At 36.8% G+C, this 18574-nt stretch overlaps 2 protein-coding genes across 6 annotated transcripts; both read right to left on the bottom strand.

Annotated features, from left to right (window-relative positions):
- Positions 1-4434: 4434 nt before the first annotated feature.
- NET2D (Kinase interacting (KIP1-like) family protein) lies at positions 4435-10524 on the bottom strand. 2 transcript variants are annotated; one of them, XM_086606711.1, is made up of 3 exons: positions 10345-10524; positions 8479-8603; positions 4435-7614 (listed from the first exon to the last, which is right to left on the bottom strand). In XM_086606711.1, exons 2-3 carry the CDS (start codon positions 8570-8572, stop codon positions 4613-4615), a joined length of 3096 nt encoding a protein of 1031 aa, XP_086462837.1. In that variant the 5' UTR covers positions 8573-8603; positions 10345-10524; the 3' UTR covers positions 4435-4612. The 2 variants fall into 2 exon arrangements, with proteins under 2 accessions (XP_086462837.1, XP_086462836.1); XM_086606710.1 differs by lacking the exon at positions 10345-10524 and having other exon boundaries at positions 8479-9999.
- Positions 10525-11923: 1399 nt separating this feature from the next.
- On the bottom strand, positions 11924-14884 carry LOC147501685 (uncharacterized). 4 transcript variants are annotated; one of them, XR_015221432.1, is made up of 3 exons: positions 13610-14719; positions 12997-13109; positions 11924-12486 (listed from the first exon to the last, which is right to left on the bottom strand). XR_015221432.1 is itself a non-coding variant. In XM_086606707.1 (2 exons), the coding sequence occupies exons 1-2, from the start codon at positions 14079-14081 to the stop codon at positions 12437-12439; spliced, it is 522 nt and encodes a 173-aa protein (XP_086462833.1). In that variant the 5' UTR covers positions 14082-14884; the 3' UTR covers positions 11924-12436. The 4 variants fall into 4 exon arrangements, 2 of the variants coding, with proteins under 2 accessions (XP_086462833.1, XP_086462835.1); XR_015221433.1 differs by lacking the exon at positions 11924-12486 and adding an exon at positions 12637-12817 and having other exon boundaries at positions 13610-14227; XM_086606707.1 differs by lacking the exon at positions 12997-13109 and having other exon boundaries at positions 13610-14884.
- Positions 14885-18574: the final 3690 nt, after the last annotated feature.

Genomic DNA, 18574 nt, shown 5'->3' with positions numbered 1-18574 from the left:
GAACGCGGAGGCAACTTGTTGAACGAGGATAGTGTGTATCCTTTCAACGTCGCTGGAAAAATACGACACATTAACGACTCATGAAATTCCCATAAGGTCATAGCCGCTTGGTAGCTCATGACGTGCTCGTTCGGACACCATCCACGCCATCGTAAGTCGGAAGGGGGCTGTTTGAATGCCGGATGATGAGCACGATCTCAATGTCATTTACAAAGGGTGAAAATTTCGGACCTCGCCGACCCTTTCAAAAGAGTGGATCGTCTCGGATGGTTTGCCACGGTCACGGCTTGGTTAATCAATTCCTTAACCCTTTGTTCATTCATATTCTCATAGCTGTCCTCATCTTGATTCTCTTCTCTCCGAGATCCATTCATCGGGCGGGCTAAGATTCGGGGGATTCGGTCGTTGCCGATGTTCGATTCTACCGCCTTCTACCCCGCCATTGTTAGCGTAGCGGACTCCCCTTCCGATTTGTGTGTTGGGATTCATATCTTGATCGGACACATCCACGGATCTTCGGCGTTTCCGGAACCGGAACTCAATGCATTTCTTTGGCGTTCTAGATTGTTGTGGATCGTGTTCGAGGATTTGTGCCCAAACGATCGGACATTGTTTGATATGGAATGAGTGTGATGCAACACGATAGGGTGGATGATCCGGCTTTGGCTTGGATCTCTAGCTTGACCATTATTGTGAATAAGGTTTTGGCCATTATTAGGATCTTTATTTGTCGGCCCCGGCCCATTGCCTTTGCCTATGCGGACAAAGGGGACTCGACCGATTGGTGCTCGCAGGTCTCTAGGCCGTTTGCCTAGTTGATTTCTCAAATTTTTGTTTTCCGCAACTACTCTTGTCAAAAGAGAGATTAGAGCTGGATCCGATTGGTATTGCAAGTTCTGGATGGAGGCGCGTGGGTTAGCATGTCAGCCTCCCCGGCCCCTTATTGGACGTCGCGCAGTAGCATCACGGGTGGGTTCAGCAGGACCATCCTTGACGTGGATTCTGGCAGCTCTCGTGCTCCGCACAACATTGCGGCGAGAGACATGGGGATTAGATTCCCGAGTCCCTAATGGCTCCAGAGTGTGTGGAACTACTTCAGACAGTCTGTTTCCTCCATTATGAGAGAAAGATCTATGACGGCTCGATTGCCCCACCTCCGTAGTGGTGCCTGGAATAGTCTCCATGTTTTGCAGAGTTGCTACATGCCAACTGGCATCTTCTGTATTACTCATCGCAATTTGTTCAGCCATGGTAACAAGGACGTATGAAAAATAAGGCCGATGATATCAAACTCCAATGAAATACCACGTGGTCGTGGGTTGATCCCCACAGACGGCGCCAAAGAATGTCGGGGCAAAACGTTAACACGACACTCCCGATGTGATGGTGCTTCTGAAGGCTCGAAAGAGATGGGGGATTGGGATTTTTGAGGAAGAGAGATCGCACCAACGCTACGGTTGCCCTACGCACCCGATGAGGAACGGGATCAAGTCTCTTTTCACGTAGTTCGGAGGATGCAGAAGCCTCCGTATATATAGCAATCCCCTGCCTTGGCGGCCAAGAAAGGGATTCTCGGAGATTGCCGTTCTTCATGAATCCTAGTATGATCCTATCTAAAATAGGATCATTCCCCAAGATTTCATTTTATCCTTGCGCAAGATCTTATCGGATTGCACTAGGATTTTTAGCTTCCGATGGATCGGATTATGGATCGTAATCATCCGAGCCGGATTGATCCATGGATCCGGGGCCACTCGGATGGGCCTTGGACCTGTTCTGAACTTTGATGGATTCGAAGACCGAATGATCCGAAAGTGTTTATTTGGACAGCCACTGGACTGGTCCGCTGCTGGGCCCATATCCGGTCAATGGTTCGAGTACACTTTAGACTGGAAATATAATGTATGGTACACACACTCCCCATGACCCATGTCCACTGTGAGATCGAAAGTACCTCCTTAATGGTGGTTATAAGCATAGTGACAAATCCAAATAATTTATACCAATAATCAATAACATCGATTTCCAATACCACTTTAAATTCTAAGCCTAAAGACATCAAAACCGAACCTAGACAAAAAGTATAAAACCTTCTCCTAATTCGAATTGTAAACCATGGGAGCGAAGTTATCGATGTTCACCAAGAAATGGTTCCCCTATCGGTTAGCGGGGAATTAATAGATTTAAGTCTACCAGAGGTTATTGTGATTTCAAGATAAGAAATTTCACTTTTCGGTTTTCGAAGGATAGATATTTACAACATCCTTGTTTCTTACTATCCTTAGAAGGTAATAGCATTTCTATATAGCAATAAAAAGTGCAACCGACCAAGCAAAATGGTGATAGGAAGCAAAGTGAAGCAGAGGCCCAAGCTTGCCATGTTGAAAAGAGAAGAGAAAAACAATGCTAGTGGCCTACTTGAAATGTGAGTGAGAAATGGAAAGAGCAAAGAGAAAGCCTAAAAGCAATCAAACTATTTGATCAATCTGCACACTAAATTCCAAGATATACAATGAACTACATCATGTGAAAAATAAGGCATTCTGCTTTGGAAAATTCATATTAACCAATTCCAACTAAGAGAAGGATATAAAACCTACTTCCGATTTGTACTCACATTACAGTTTTCATTAGTGAGCACTCACATTACAGTTTTCATTAGTGAGCACTTGCAGAAGAATATGTAGAACGAAGAGACACAGTACTTATCATTATCATAACCACTACTTTTTCCCCCTACTACAAAGACTACCTATGAGTATATTATAAGTAACCACATCAGGCAAACATCCTCGGTCTAAAACTTTGGTTGCAAACTCAATCCTATTCGCCTTACATAGCCCGCTAATTAACGCAAACACATCAGGCTCTCCGTATAACTCCAAAATCTCCATGACCCGAACAGCTTTTGAGACATTTCTTGAATTAAAGAAGCCTTTCATGAGTTTTGTACAAAAAATAACATGTGGTTTGTAGCCATTACTCACATTAGACTCAAGAATATAAATAAAGTGCTTCAGTGTAGTTACCTTCTTTGCAAGATCGGTTAAGGAGTTTTATAACATGAGTCTCTTTGGAATCAAATGAGTGGTAATGAGCTGAACTTGGTGTCTTAACTCAAGGTGGGTTTCTTGAAATGGTGTCATTATGGTTAAAGTTGTTGCAGCGGGGAAGAGTAGTGTTTCAACTGGGTGTTGTTGAAAAGAATGCAGTGAGGGAAGAAGTCAGTAGAAATGATGAAGGGTTCAAACTCAACAGCCGTTAGATTTTCTTAAAATAGATCTGGACCGTCCTTTGGTCCTGTAGTGCTAAAAAAACCTTAGCTTATTATATAGATGGAGAAGTGTAAAAAAGTTTGATTTTAAACTCGGATGACACTTGAAGTGACGTCCCTCTTTATTTAATTGTGACTTCAAGTGTCGTCCGAATTTAAAATTTTCAAATTGAGACTTTACAAATAGGTAGGGAAGTCATTTGGAGTGATGTCTGAGTGTTGCCTGGGCTATTTATCAACTAATAGCGAGATGGGGAATTCTACACCCCCTCTATCAAGTATCAACTAATAATCTATTACTTACTGTTTAGCACCCCATTGGATAAATTTTTTTGACACTTGGGGTGTAAATTTTCTACTCTATACAGTTTACACCCCCATTGGAGATGCTATAATAACTACAGACACATTCTCTTAAAGATATATAAGATACCATCCATCTCCTTCCAGTATCATTTCCTGTTACTTTGAAATATTGTCATTTGCTTGGAAGCTGTTCCTGACTATTACTTTTAAAATTAAATTAATTGGAGTTCACATTTCACACGAAAGGAGTAAGAAGAATGGGAAAGAAAGCTTAGGGGGTGTGTAGATCCTATTTATTTATTGCCAAAAAGTGTTTATTAGTGAAAAAACATTTTTTGAAAAAATAAATGTGTTTGGTTTCTATTTAAAAAAAAAAAAAATAGTTTTTCATCCAAAAAACACTTTTTGATCCCAAAAAATTGTTTTATGATAATTAGGTAAAACTTGTTTTTCAATAAAAAACTATTTTATTTTTCAAGGAATAAGTTGGGAAAGACATAAAATTGAACTCATGGATGTTTTAGACTTTAGTGATTAGCAAATGAGCGATATGCAAAAAATATATAATGAAAACATAGTGTGAAAATCTGTTTTCATAATAAAAATATGTCTGGATTTTAAGAAAAATCACAACCAAACATTTTATTGAAAAAACTGTTTTTAGATAAATATTTTTTCAAAAAAAATATTTTTAAAAAAATGATTTTTTGAAAAAATGAGAACCAAACACCCACTTAGTGTTATCTTTGAGCTTCACAACCTGTTTCTGTTATATTTGCTTACATTAATGAGACGAAACTAGGAAAAAAAACCACTAAAATAACCTGCTGTGATTGGAAAACTTAAGACAGAAATTTAAAAGAAAATTGTTGTCACCATTAAATTCAACCTATGGAAGAACCTACACATCATTTCAAACATGCAAAAGAAAAGGAGAACCCCCAAACTCACTAAACTCTATCTGCTTCTAAAGTAGCTCAATCCATGTAGTCAAATATAAACAAAGAAAACCATGAAATTAAAACAATATATCTAAGTATGAACATTATGGCCGCCGTGCAGATCACTGTATTGTTTCTGCAAAGCTGGGCTCATGCATGAAAAGAGTGATTGCTTCTGCTGCCTTTTGGATTTGGCACCAAAGATGAATGATCGCAATGGGATCCGAGTCCGACTCAATGAGTGGATCACATGGTGAGGACTGTTATTCCTTGACCCTGAAAGCTTTAATTCCTCGTTCATCTGCGTAAGCGTCTTCTCAATTTCAACCTGGAGCCCCTTAACATGTTCTAGACCCGCTTGCAATTCTTCTGCAACCTTGTTATTCTCCTGTTGCATGTTCAGGACTTCCCCCTGGAACTTTGCAGCCTGATAACTGGTGAACTCTGCATCTACACCAGAACTACTATTTAAGACATTTACTATCTCATCTTGTATATTGGTGAGTGATGCTTTCCTGTACTTCAGTTCGTCCTCCAGTAACAAGTTCTGCTCCAACCAAACTGTTAATTCAGTCTGTATCTCTCTCAGGTGTTTATATAGTGGACGAGCATCAGATTTTATTGACTGGTTGTGTTTAGAAGATGTGCTGTCTTCTTGCTTTTTGCTATCCTTCAGTTTGAAGTATTCGGCCTGTAGATCCTCGATTGCAGTTTGGAATTTCTGTATCTGATGAAACAAGCCACTGAACCTCAACCAGAACTCCAGATTTTCCTCTAGAAGTTCGTCAATGTCTCTTCTGAATTTTTCTTCAATGGTTGAAACGGTGAGATGTTCATCAATGAATATCACCTTGACCGCATCCTCTTCTTCTGTGGGAGAAACCTCTGGGGCTGATGCATCTGGTCTTTCTGTTCCTTCAGCATTTCGATCTTGCAATATATTGGGGACCTGTTGGTGATCAAAACTCAGAGTCGGTTCACTGGAAGATTGCAGATTTGATCCTAGCTCGAACATACTGTGAACCTTTGCTTGCTGTGGGTTTTCAGATTCTGTCGGGTGGTAATTCCCATCAGAAGTTAGTTGGAAGAATTTCAGTTTTTGGTGCAATGATTGTGTCTCCTCATCCTTAATGGCCATGGCGCTCTTCAGCTCCGCTATCTGCCTCATTGCTCTATAGATACTATCTTGGCTTTTCATCTGCACTTCAGAGAGCTGCTTTCTTGCATCCTTGTACTTCCTGAGAATTGCAGTGTACTCCGTCAAGAGAACACGTTCTCGGTCATCTATCCCGCTTAAAAATAATTTCTGCCAGTTTGGTAAATCTTCTTCTTGGTCTGCAGTCTGTTCCTGTAGTTCGGAGTTGAGTGCACGATCATCTGTTTGAGATGAATCTTGGCTTTCAATATCATCCGGCTGCTTTGGTTCCCGAATTTCTTCAGCAACTTCTTCTGGGTTATCACTGCTAACAGGCTGTGAAGGACACTGTTTGGCAACATCATCCGGCTGCTTTGATTCCTGAATTTCTTCAGTAACTTCTTCAAGGTCATCTCTGCCAATGGGCTCTGAAAGACCTTCTCCCTGATTGTTGACACACAAGCCGGGTTCCTCAACCTTGGGAACCTCCTCTCTCTCCTCCTCTACTCGTGCTGTTTCTTCTTTCTCATTAACGGAATCTTCAGAAATAACTGCTATGTTTTCTGGTTCTTCATGCTCTTTGTGTTGTTTGACATTGAGAAGTACTTCAGCTTCTGCTTGTGGGGGAACTGTGATCTCAATCTCTTCTTCCAGAGGCATCACGTGCTTCAGTTTTGCCGAAAGATGATCAAGGTTGCAATGTGCTTCTGTGAAATGTGTTTCGAGGTTACTATTTTGACTTTCAACATTCCTGTTAAGATCTTGCACTGCATGCAACTCCCCCTCCAGTAGTTTTAGCTTTTCGTTCAACTTATTGGAGTCTTGGAGCAATGTCGCCTTATCCTCTTCCAAACTCTGTAAGTCCTCCTGAAAATCGTCATTTTCAGTTCTTAATCTCTTAAGTAAAGCGGTCTGAGTCGAGACCGCCGTTTCTAAGCTGATGACTTTTGTTACAAGTTCATCAATTTTCTCTGCCAGTTCGGACACAGTGACAGATGGCCCAGAGTTCATCTTAAAATGGTCTTTGATCTTCTCACGTATCACCTGAGGATCAAGTATTTCTTGTTGCACATTGGGAACTTCTTTCTCAGAATCTATGGATGTTGGACCATCGAAGATGACTTCTCTCTCAGATGGATAGTTATCCATCGGACTTTGGAACTCATCCTTGAGGGCCTTCAACTTCTCCTGGGCAGTCTTCATCCTTGCAAATTCCACCCTTGCCTCTTCGGTAGATCTCTCTTGTTTCTCCTGCAACTCAACCAAGGTCTCTTGACATGATTTCAGTGCCGTAGATGCCATCAAGGTTCGAGCCTCGTTATCTTCAATGACAGTACCAGCACTGTATTCATCTTGCAAACCGCTAACTGTTGCTTGCATCTCCGTGATCACCTTCTCAATTTCCCAGTACTTTGAAAGCCTACTCTCGTATGAGCTCTTCACAAACTCCTTCTCAGTCTGTAGGGCCAGTATCCCTTTCTGAAGCTTATCGATCTCTTCAACAGCTTCTTTTTTGCTCATTTTAGAACTAGAACCAGTAGTGGTGTTAGTCTTTGTCTGTACTTCCTTTGTTGATTTTTTGGGAAACCCACCTTTCCCTTTCTGTAAATTCTTCAGATAGTTTGGGTTGATTGCTTTTGGGACTTGAGGCAACTCTTTAGGGATCTTGCTAGGATCAGACGGACGTGTTGATGCTCTTGGAGAACCAGTATCGTCTTCTTCATCCATGGCAAATTGGACTTGTTCAGGGAAAACAGTAGCAATGGTGTGGTTGGCATTTTGGAGCTCCCCTGAGATGTGGTCATACCGCTCAGCCAGGCTTCTGTAGGCCCGATAAAATTCTTCAACAAAGCTTATCAATTCAGGTCTCTTTCTGTAGTACATCTCAGCCCTCTTGGCAAACGAGTCTCCATCTTCATCAATGAGCTTAAGCATATATTTCACCTTCTCATCCATTTCTGCAATGCCACAATTTAATCCGATTACATAACATTTTCTTGTACATTCACAACTCATATTTGTTAATAAATTGAAACAAAGATCATCCTGAGTACTATTCTTCTCTAAATCTTGATGAAACTATATGCACTTAAAACCTAAGAAATATCAAGTAGAAACTGAGCTTTGTGATTAAGCTTGTTGTTTTGAACAAAGACCATCATGTCTTATATCCTAGAAAATTAAAACGAATACTTCTGCATTTTCGTAGACTCCAGATATTTTTAAATCAGATTTGTTCTTGTAAAGTTGCAACTACGGGTACAAGTATTCTAATTACAGAGGAAGAAATGATTAGCTGGTCAAATGAAGACTCTATATTTGTAATTGACAATCAGATTGTTAACTTCACCCAAAAAAAAAACAATCAAATTGTAAAGAATAATATGAAAAGGAAACAGGCATGATCTATAACAGTAAAAAAAAAAATCCTCTGGTTTCTCTGTTAGGCTCTAGTCATGGCACATAGTTTTACACTTCCTATACCCTCATCGTAGGTAAATACTAATTGAGAGTTAACCAACAACATAGATAATTTGAGAAAATAAAATTACAAGCTTATAGAAGTAACGAGATTAAAGGAACTACGAAAAGATTAAATGGTTGCATTAAACCAACTTGCATTTGAAATCAGAGGTGAAATGCAATGTGCAGTTCAACAATACAACATATGCATTTTATCTGTATTGATGCGATCACATCGCCTTATTGATATAGGTAAATCGAAATTACTTAGAGAAGTACATTGCATTATTAACCAAATCTGAATAATTTAAACTCCTCCAACCAATGCAAATTGTCAAAAAAAAAATCCCAAAACTCACCTTGAAGATTATTATCGAGCCATTTAGATTGTTTTGTCCTAATGTGACTTGCCCACCACCATGAATAAGCATTGCTTGCAGCTCTATGCAACATCTTTCTATTTCTTGACTTCTAAACTCTATCTCTACCAGATCAAAAGAAGTAGTCCATTAGAGAAACCACAATGTAGAAAGAAGAAAAGGGTCTGAAACAAAACATGAAACACAACCAATTGACTTAGCTTGTTTGAGCTAAAATTCTAAGAATGGAAGGTTTCAAGTTGAATGGAGAAGAGAAGAAATAGTTCGGAATTAGTGGACAGCCTTATATGAAAAGCACAAGGCAACTATTAATGAAGTGTATCCAAGTGGCATGCTATAGCTTTGCCAGTTTGGATTTTTGAGATAAAGGGTACCATGTCTTCCGAGTTTAATATACAGAATCCAACCATGCTTTTCCTTTTCTGTTTTTTATAAAAAAGAGACCAACCCCAAGATCTTTTTTTTTGGTACTTTACGTGTTTTGATCATGATAACGACCAACTTCAAATAACTGATCCATTTATGAAATTGTCAAACAGACCCCTAACATTGCTTTATTAAAATATTAACATTTTAATTAAGATATCCATTCAAATGGCCATTGTTAATTTGTTGCTCAAAACTCTCACCCATGATTTTCCAACCATACATAACTGGAAGCTGTGCTTTTAAGTTATTAATTAATTTCGCACACAAACATTTGACAAGTTCATTTTAGTAATTTTGGTATTTTGTATTACTCTTACACAATTACAGTTAGTTTCTAGCAGGGTACTACATTTTTCAAAATTTTGAAAATGAACATGTCAAATATAATGTTTATGTGGGAAATGTATATAAATTATAATGGTTCCTAAATCTAGGTGGACGTATCCGTGGGTCGCATTCTTCAAATTTGAAGGTATTTGCTATCAAATCATTATAACCCGCCACTCATTCTTGTTCGCAAAACGGAGGTTTGGATGCGGATCGTGCGGCGACAATAGTAATGTGCAAAAGTTTTTTTTTGACTTTGATCCAAAGGCCCACATTAATGTACGCACAAGTATTTTTTTTTACATCTCGGCGTGAGTTTTTTTGAACTGAAGACATGCTCAAATTATAATGGTTCCTTAGTACGGATATTTATTATCTTTTCCCCCTAGTTTTGGTATAATTTAAGAGATACTAACTGCAAACGATAAATCAGTTAGAACTGAATAACTAAAAACTTACGCATGCATGTATGAATAAAAATGATCCCTAGCTGAGAAATAACAGATTTATACGCACGTAACAGATGATAAATTGATAAGTTTACGCAATTTAGTAAATAAATGTAAATTATCTCATCAATAAGCAAAACGGCACAGGTGTAAAGCGTGGGATATGCTCCATGTTTAGGAGTTCACTGGTACAGATGCTTGTGAGGAAGAACAACGCGGTTCCAAACTGGGCACTTTTGTTTATTGCTTTGAGAGTATTTTCATTGAATTATTAGTCTACCAAAACGAAAGAATAAAAAATCTCAATGATATATTTGCATTGCTTGTGGTCCTTCTCTACTTTAAGAACCACAAGAAGTTAGGAAAGATAATTGAGACACCTCAAAATACCCTTCTCTACTATTGATGACTTGATGGTCCTCTAAGTAACCACAATGTGTAAGTTCAAGCATACGAGGCATTGGCTTAAATTTCAATCTTATTAAATTTATATTTTCTCTTTATTATTTTTTGAATTTTAAACCATACTATGGAAATGCCAAATTGCCAAGTACATGTTCTTTTTTTCCAATAAAATTTGAGAACTATACTGAACTATAAATAAAATGAAAGAAAAAATTGTACCATCTTATTGCCTTACCCAATTATTGCGTCCCCCTAAAGGTACTGAAGCTCAAGGTTTCTGCTGAATTGATCAACTATAAATTATAAACAAGAAAATAAGCTCTTTGTTTTTTAGGAGTATAAAACAGTTTTATTTGTGGAAACTGGAAAGTTGCAAACGATGCAAAGCGGATTTCAATGCTTAGGGGCTATTTGTTTTTTTGGGTTAATGATGCCTCACTTTTATAAATATTTCAACCAGATTCTACTTAAAAGTCATGCCTGGTCTGACAAACTTCTTTTTTGGTCCCAACTGCTTGACGACCACGTCTGGCCCCTTTGGCACGATGGATTTTTATCATTCCAGAGGCTCACAAGTCACAACATAATCCTCGAAGTCCCCCATAATTCATTAGTTAAACGTTGAACTTCAACGTGAGTATCAGTTGCGGGTCTTGGGATTCAGTATAACAATAAGTTCGTGGAAATTGCACATTTACACTGGGTGCATTGGGTCATAGTGAGAAGAAGTATGATCGTTCATTTGGATTTTTAGTTAGGTAAAAGTTTGCCTCACGGTGCGGAGCCAAACAATGCGTACCATCACCTACTTCGTACACTATTTGTACATATATTAGGGTTACGTGATTCGTACTCCACTTCAGAAGTAACATCCAAAGAATATAAAACACCATGAACAAAGAACATAGGTTTGAATGTTTGAAGCAGCCGGCTGTGGAGTGTGGACTGAATTGGTTAGCTATATGGCCTATGGGTTGGTCATTCCCAGGTTTGCCTATGTACTCATCAGAGACATGGACATTTGGTAGAGATGTATTCTATAAGGATAGGTTTTGGTCAGAGATAATGTCAATTCGTTCTGACCGCAGAGTATCCATCATTACTTAAGTATGGACCGCAGAAGGCGCAATTGGCATGATACCGCTACGGGAGAGATGGGATTCGCTCAGCTTGATCATTGTAACACAGAAACTATCTCAACTACACCTCAGGAGAGCTCACTACTAAGGAATATATAGTTTCAACCAAATGTGAAAGGGCGGATTTATTTGACTCAAGCCTAGAAAGGACCATCTCAAATCCAAAGGAACTACTCAAACATAATTGAATGCGCTTCGAGAATCACTTCTAACCTTCTAAGCTAAGACAACGAGAATTAGAAAGAGCAGCAACCCTTTATGCAGTTCAATTGGGCACCACAGCTAGCAGTTTAGTTAATTACCAAAACAAGGGACCAATGCTGTTCAACAAACGCCCAACAGCTTAACATGTGAGAACCAGATCAAAAAATACTGACAGGTGGACCACGGTCCCAAGTCCTTTTAACAATAGTTCTTATCGTACTCAAAAATGGTCCTACATAATTGCATAATTTTTTTTTGCTAAGTGTGCAACTTCATTGTAATATCCAAACGGCACGACCACATACACCAGCCATTCATCTCTTATCCTTTACCTCTAGCTATCAGTGAAGTAGTGAGCACAAACTCACCAATAACTAACATCAACAAAAGGGGACGTGAAGAATCAAAATATCAAGTGAAGGTAATACTTTGCACAGGAGAAGTAAAAAGAAAACAAGTAGGCCATTGAAATTATAGACAAAATATAGCCATTTATTTACATCAGTTGTAAGTTGGGGTATAGTTATGCGTCCAATATGTACAGAACTCGTTATTTACACTAAAGAATTTGCATATAATAGTAACACCCCCACGCTTCCTAAGAACACTTTCTTCACCTCTCATCGTGTTTCTAATTCTCACAGGAGGGAAAACAAGAAAATGATGCAACTGCACAATACATAAACAATAAACACACAGCTTCTCCGTAACAGTACTATGTAAAGTGAACAGGTCTTCAAACTAGAACGATCAAAACAATCACCTCTTCTGCTTCTCTTGCACATCTCCCATTCTTTACTCTGGGAAGTGACTATAGTCAACCTCATATTGATCTTCAATGACTGAGAACTGCAAGAATATTTTTTTCTTTTTCATTTTTCTTTTTTTTTTTTATTATTATTTTTGCCATTCACAGGTGTTCTACGAACATAACCAAAATGAAGCATCAGCAGGATACCGGAAACAATCAGGTCATCCAGCCCATCAGTTGTTCTGGAGAGAAGAAAGCCACTGTTCCATATACTTCTTGCCCTCTGCACATCAAACCAAGAAGAAGAAAACGACTAAGCGTGGATCAAGAAATTAGAATCAAATATGAAGAAGCATCAAATTTTCCCTTCACCGTGCAGTGAAAACAGAAACTCGCAAGCGCAGTCAATAAGTATACAAAATATACATCAACCTTTTCTTTCTTCCAAGTATGAAATAAGCGTACAATGTTTCAAGCGATTCAACAAATTGGCAAGAGTGGAATTTCTATTTCTAGCTAACAGTCATTCTTTTGCTTCTTGATTTCACATCTAATGCAATATTCTTTCATTCTTTATGAGCAAAATAGAAAATGGTGCTCAGTAAAAATATTACCTACAAAAAACATTAGCAAAAAATAAAGAAACGAGAAGTATATACAACTGAATGTCAATCATAAAATGTATATCAAACAAAAGAAGGTCGCTTATAGAGGCACCAATTATATCGTGCTCAATCTCATAAACCATGCATTCACAGCATTGGAGGTAGTAGAGGAGAGGGAGAGAACGTACAATAAAGGAGTCAGCTGTTTGACGGAAACTAGTGAAAGGAAACGAATACAGACAAATCACCCAATTTTTTTAACCAATGCCCTCGGATTGCAACAGTTGCTTTCCAGTTTCTCCTACAATTATTGCTCCTTTTAGATTAGAGACAAGCATGGTTTTCATTTGGAAAGAACACGACTTGAAAATGTAAAACTCATTTAATAGGGTGGTCAATGGCCTATGTTTTGTACAGGTGCAATCTAATAAGACACAAACAAATGCACAGCACACGCAAGGCTAAAGAATACATCGTCTGCATAATTGGTACCTGAACTTTTCTATGATAGAATGATGAACCAAGAAAACCTAAACCATAAAACAAGAACCTCTAGATTCTCATAGAATTCAATCTTCCCATATGGTAGTCATGTTCAGATATTCAATTCACCAAAAGCCACAAAGCTATGGTGTTCAAAGGATAGCCATTTCCAATAGTTCCAGATTTAGCTTTAAAATATGTTTCTAAACAACTAATTGCTTCACGTATATCATTAAAAAAAAAACCCCACATTAAAACACAAAATAAAATTATGACCATAGGGGGAAAAAAACTATTGCAAAAGAAGGTGGTTCTTACCAGCAGAATATCCATTTGTGATGTCTCCAATCACACCCAATATGTGGTCGTTTGAATTCTCCACAATCTCCTTCCGACCACGGCCATAGCATGGAACAAGCACAGCAAAACTGCTCTCAGTTTCATCATCACTTTGGAAATCAGGAGCATGTGGTTCCATCCAACCAATAGACCAATCAGAATCATCTGATTCCGAACCCGACATACATCCCCCATCCGACGGGACCAATACCAAATCATATTCCCTATCAACTCTTCGCTCTTCTCGACTATTCCATTTTCGTTTAGTCCTCTTCGATGTAGAGTGCACCTTCCCCCTCTTCACTGATGCAAACTTCACAGTTTCAGGTTCCCTCAAACCCAAACCAAAGTCTGATGTAGAGTTATTCAGTGAAGAGCCATTAGAAACACTAGACTCATGATCCTTTCCACCCCACAACCACCACGACAAACGGGTAAAAGCAACAGCCATTGTGATTTATAGCAGGTACTAGTATGCCTCAAATTCTCAACAATGAGGTGAAATGAATGAAAAGGGTATACTTATACTTTAAAAGTTGAAAGGTCAAAAAATGATCAATCAGATATAAAGAAACAACCAACAAAAAAATGAAGATATAAAGAAATTTCCACAAATAGATGATGATACCCCCAAACACCAAAACATGTAAATGAAACCACAGACAACAAGTTGTTAAAGAAAGAAACCAAGTAAATGATAACTTTTACACAATAAATAAAGCTACTTAAAAGCAAACACAATTGGAAACTTTTTAATTAAACACGTTAACACCTAATAATACATCACTTAAACTAAACAAATTAATCAAAAAATTTGCTTAACTTTCTCAATTACCTTAAAAAAAGCAACTCAGATGATAAAAATCCAATCTTTTTTCACTTTTAACTAATTACCCAAGCTTTCATACTTCAAAATTAAGTCTTTAACAAGTTCAATTCTCTATTTCTGAACCAAATTTAATGATTTAAACCAAGTTTTCAACAGAATTTGATGTTTAAAAGAGAGGTTGGGATTGAAGGAAAGAGATGGACAAGTCGAAAGAGTGGGGCAAAAAAATTGTCTGCTCTGGCTAAGAGCAGAAGTTGAACAGAGAAGGTGTGTTGGAATTTTGTGTAAATTTATAGATTTTTGTATTTTGAGGGGAAGGAAATAAAATCTAACGGTTGAGATGTTTTTATTATTTGATCATGACTAGATTAACTAATGAATCAAGACAAATATTGTATCAAGTTTCTGTACGTCTGTACTTGGTCAAATACTTTCCTTTCAAATTTCACAATTTATAAAAAAAATAAAACTAATCTTGCGCAGCACTCAATAGAAACCAAGTACAATTTCAATTTGGGAAAATACAAATTTTATAAAAAAAAAAAATAGTCCAAGTCTCCAAGTGCATATATAATATATAGCCCAAGTCTAAAATCAGAAAAAAGTTTACCGAAAACTGCCGTGATTTGTTGGTCGTAATAGCTAAATTTAAGTGTGTCCAAAAGTTGAAGAAAATCTATCCCTAATCAACAGGACAACAACTTAAAGGATAGATCCTACCTAAAAACAGCTGTTGTCGAGAAGAAAAACGAGTAGTGTTTAGGTGAAAATTGGGTTTCCATGTTGCCAGGCCATAGGATGCCCATTTAATTCTACGTGTATGTATTAATATCTCACTAAATTGAATTCCAACGTTTTTAGATGGAAAAGAGGCATTATGGATTGTATATTCCAAAATCCAAATACATAGTACCCACACAAGATTGAATTTTAGCACCGGCTAGAACATGCCAACTTATTAGTAAAATGATAATGTATATCTTCAGAATTGATTACTGTTACAATGTTAGTACAAAATTTATAGGGTCTACCTGAATAATGAATTCAAAATCTAAATAAATAAAGGATTAATTAGATTAAATCCTCCAAAATATGTATCCATTTAGATTAAACCACCTATTGTTTAAATTATTAGACTTGAATATCTATTCTGGTTGTTATTTCACTTAATTTCATAACTACCCATGTTATATTTGACCTTTTTATTTTCTTCCCCGATCACTCATCCTCCCCAACAGCCCAACCCCAACTTAATTCCACAATACAATCAATCACAACCCAAATCCCATAACCCCAATGCCAATAACATATCCAACCTTAAGTAAATCCAATGATACTCAATTTCAACCTCCAAATATTCAATTCCTCTTATCATCAGTCCAAAACAAATTGGATTGAGTAAGTTTTGATTAAAAATTACAATTTTCCGTTCCAAGAGAGTTTATTTCTATATTTGTTCATTAAAACATTCCTACCAACTTTTTGAATATTCTCCATTCAAAATACTTAAACTCAATAATCACACATTTTGAATTCCACCCCACCCTACCAATTATTATTTCTCACTCTTAACCCTCATTTATAGCAAAATTGGTCTTCTTAATAGTTTTAAAGGTTTATATCAATATACATATATATATTATCTTATTTTGTAATTTTGTATAGATATGGTGGTAATGTTAGCAAAAATAGAGTAGGAGAGTGATCGAGAAAAAAAATAATACAGACAATTCTGACATTAAGTGAAACATAAATCATAATGGATATTTCTAAAAGTCTAATGATTTAAACAATAAAATTTTTAATATAAACAGGTACATACTTTGATAGGTTTAGTCTAATTAACCCATATATAAATCGTGTTGGAAAAATAAATCGTGGTGTCAAACTATCAAATACACCATCAATGACTCAATTTAATAAAATTATTTAACATGATCACTAAATATATCATATTCAATCACAAGTCCAACAAAAGTTTCTACTATTATTAAAGGTGGTAAGATTAGAAATAACGAATCTTTCATTGAATGAAAACTCGTTTTTTTTTCCTGGTAAAGAATGAAAACTCTTATATATATTTTTTTCTATAAACATGAAAACGCTTATAGTGCAACCCAAAACACACACGAAACGCTTTGTTTTGAATCTTTGGATTCTTCACTTGATATTATTTTCTCCTGCATAGAAGGCAATCCTATGGGAACGTGAACATCCATGCCATGTGCAAAATGATTGGATATAAATAACTTATTAATACGACAAGCTTATCACGACGTGTCAATCTTAGGAGGCAAAATAATATGGTCGATGATGTAATTAATTGATGCCCATTAGTTTAATCATAATGAATGATTTAGAAAGCTTTGATTTGATAAACGCCTCAGTTTAATGTATTGTTTAGACTTCAGAGTTATCAAAAAAAAAATGTATTGTTTAGGTATAGTGTTAACAGGTGTCATATATGAGACAAAAGCTTAATTTATCTTTCTTTCTTCGTTTGATGCTTACTTTACTCATCTTTAATTAGTCTTTGATTAGTGGTTGTTAGTGTTTAATACGTCATTTTCCTCTCCAATCATAGTCAAGAATTTTGAAATATCGACAAATCAAAGATCCGAAAGTTTACTGAAATTTTGTAACTTTTGACACTTTTTGCGTTTTTGGTAAGAATTTGTCTAAAATGATGCATATATTTTTTTTCAAAAAAAAAACAAAGTTTCTTTAACATTTCATCATTTCCACGGAATTAATGTCTATATTTCCCAAATTCGCAATAAATAATCTGGAGATTAAGTGCATGATCCTCATCACCACATGCATGCAACGCATGGTCAATGTTCGTGCTGTATATTCTGACGCATTGATCAGCGAACAAAACATCAGATTGCTCTTAATCCCTATAATTAAAAAATAATATAGCGATATTATTATGTTATAAAGAAAACTTGTTTTGAGTTTAGTTTCTGGACATGGTAGGTTCTTTAACTTCTTTTAATTTGCTTGTTTATGGTTGAAGAGAGTCATGCAGTGACTCATTTTTTTCAGATCGATCAGAAGCTGATTGGCCATTTTTAGCATATATAATGCATATCAATTAGCACGAAATAAGTCAAGCGAATTGCCCAATAAATCTGAGCATAATCACCTAAATGTTTAGGATGATCATATCATAAGAACAAAATTGGTTCGCGCGAGTAGGTATCTCCAACTAATAACCAACTTAGAGATCACCAGCTGAGCATAATAATGAATTTCGATCGTCGTCTAAATACGTACCTTAGTGATGGGAAATGTTGTTTGTTGTTAGAAATTGCACAGTTGTTAGTTGTTACTCAAGCTATGTGGCCCGAGGCATGTGGAATTGTGGGATTTGTGGATATAGTTAGATCGAGAATACCAGGCCGGCCATATAATGATGTGGGTATTGTTCGAGTTTATCACATTAGGATTTTATTGAGTTTGTAGGTATGGATGTATATTTTCAAGAGGACCACGTCATTTATGAAAAGAACTAAAGTTTATATTGCTCTTATGATTAAATTAGAATACGAAATAAAGTGCTCGAATGAGGGACACACGTTAGAGAACAAGAGTATGTGATGGTGACCAATTATTTTATTTTATTCCCTTTGTTATTAAAAATAAAGACTGTGTTTATGTTGCATACGTACTTCCATGTCGTTGTTTTGGTTTCAAGTTTCTAGTTTCAACTTGTGAAAGCTGCCAACCTAGTCCTCCTTTACATAGAACATGAAATGGTGTAGACCTTGGACCCATGTGGAATCAAATCTAACTTTTGTTATCAATGACACCATCTATACCAAAACCATTTCTGAGCTAGCTATAGACTTTTGTGTACGTACATTAAGGCATCTAGGAAAATAATCTGATGGGAATAAAGGTCCTCGATCTTGTGGATAGTGAACTTCATTAGACAAGAAAATACGAAAAAGCTGATGGAGTTCTTCCACAACGATAGGTTTTTAGTGCATATACCAGATTGAGAATCAAGATCAGTTGATCGAGAGCTCTTTGTAGATGATGTCTCTTGAGCTCTTGGGCACAAATTAGAAGAGAGACAATTACATATATCGTTTTTTCTCTCTTTATAT

The sequence above is a fragment of the Coptis chinensis genome, chromosome 4 (assembly GCF_015680905.1).
Source record: "Coptis chinensis isolate HL-2020 chromosome 4, ASM1568090v1, whole genome shotgun sequence".
NCBI lineage: Eukaryota > Viridiplantae > Streptophyta > Magnoliopsida > Ranunculales > Ranunculaceae > Coptis > Coptis chinensis.
Note: the sequence above shows the minus strand (reverse complement) of the source record. Positions and strands in the feature narration are given on the sequence as shown.

Bases quoted from the DNA above. Each gene is read 5' to 3' on its own strand.
- NET2D (XM_086606711.1), bottom strand. From the start codon at position 8,572: ATGTTGCATAGAGCTGCAAGCAATGCTTATTCATGGTGGTGGGCAAGT. The intron at 7,615-8,478 runs GTGAGTTTTGGG...GTGGCATTGCAG, and splicing joins GCTCGATAATAATCTTCAAG to AAATGGATGAGAAGGTGAAA.
- LOC147501685 (XM_086606707.1), bottom strand. From the start codon at position 14,081: ATGGCTGTTGCTTTTACCCGTTTGTCGTGGTGGTTGTGGGGTGGAAAG. The intron at 12,487-13,609 runs GTAAGAACCACC...TTTGATGTGCAG, and splicing joins CACAAATGGATATTCTGCTG to AGGGCAAGAAGTATATGGAA.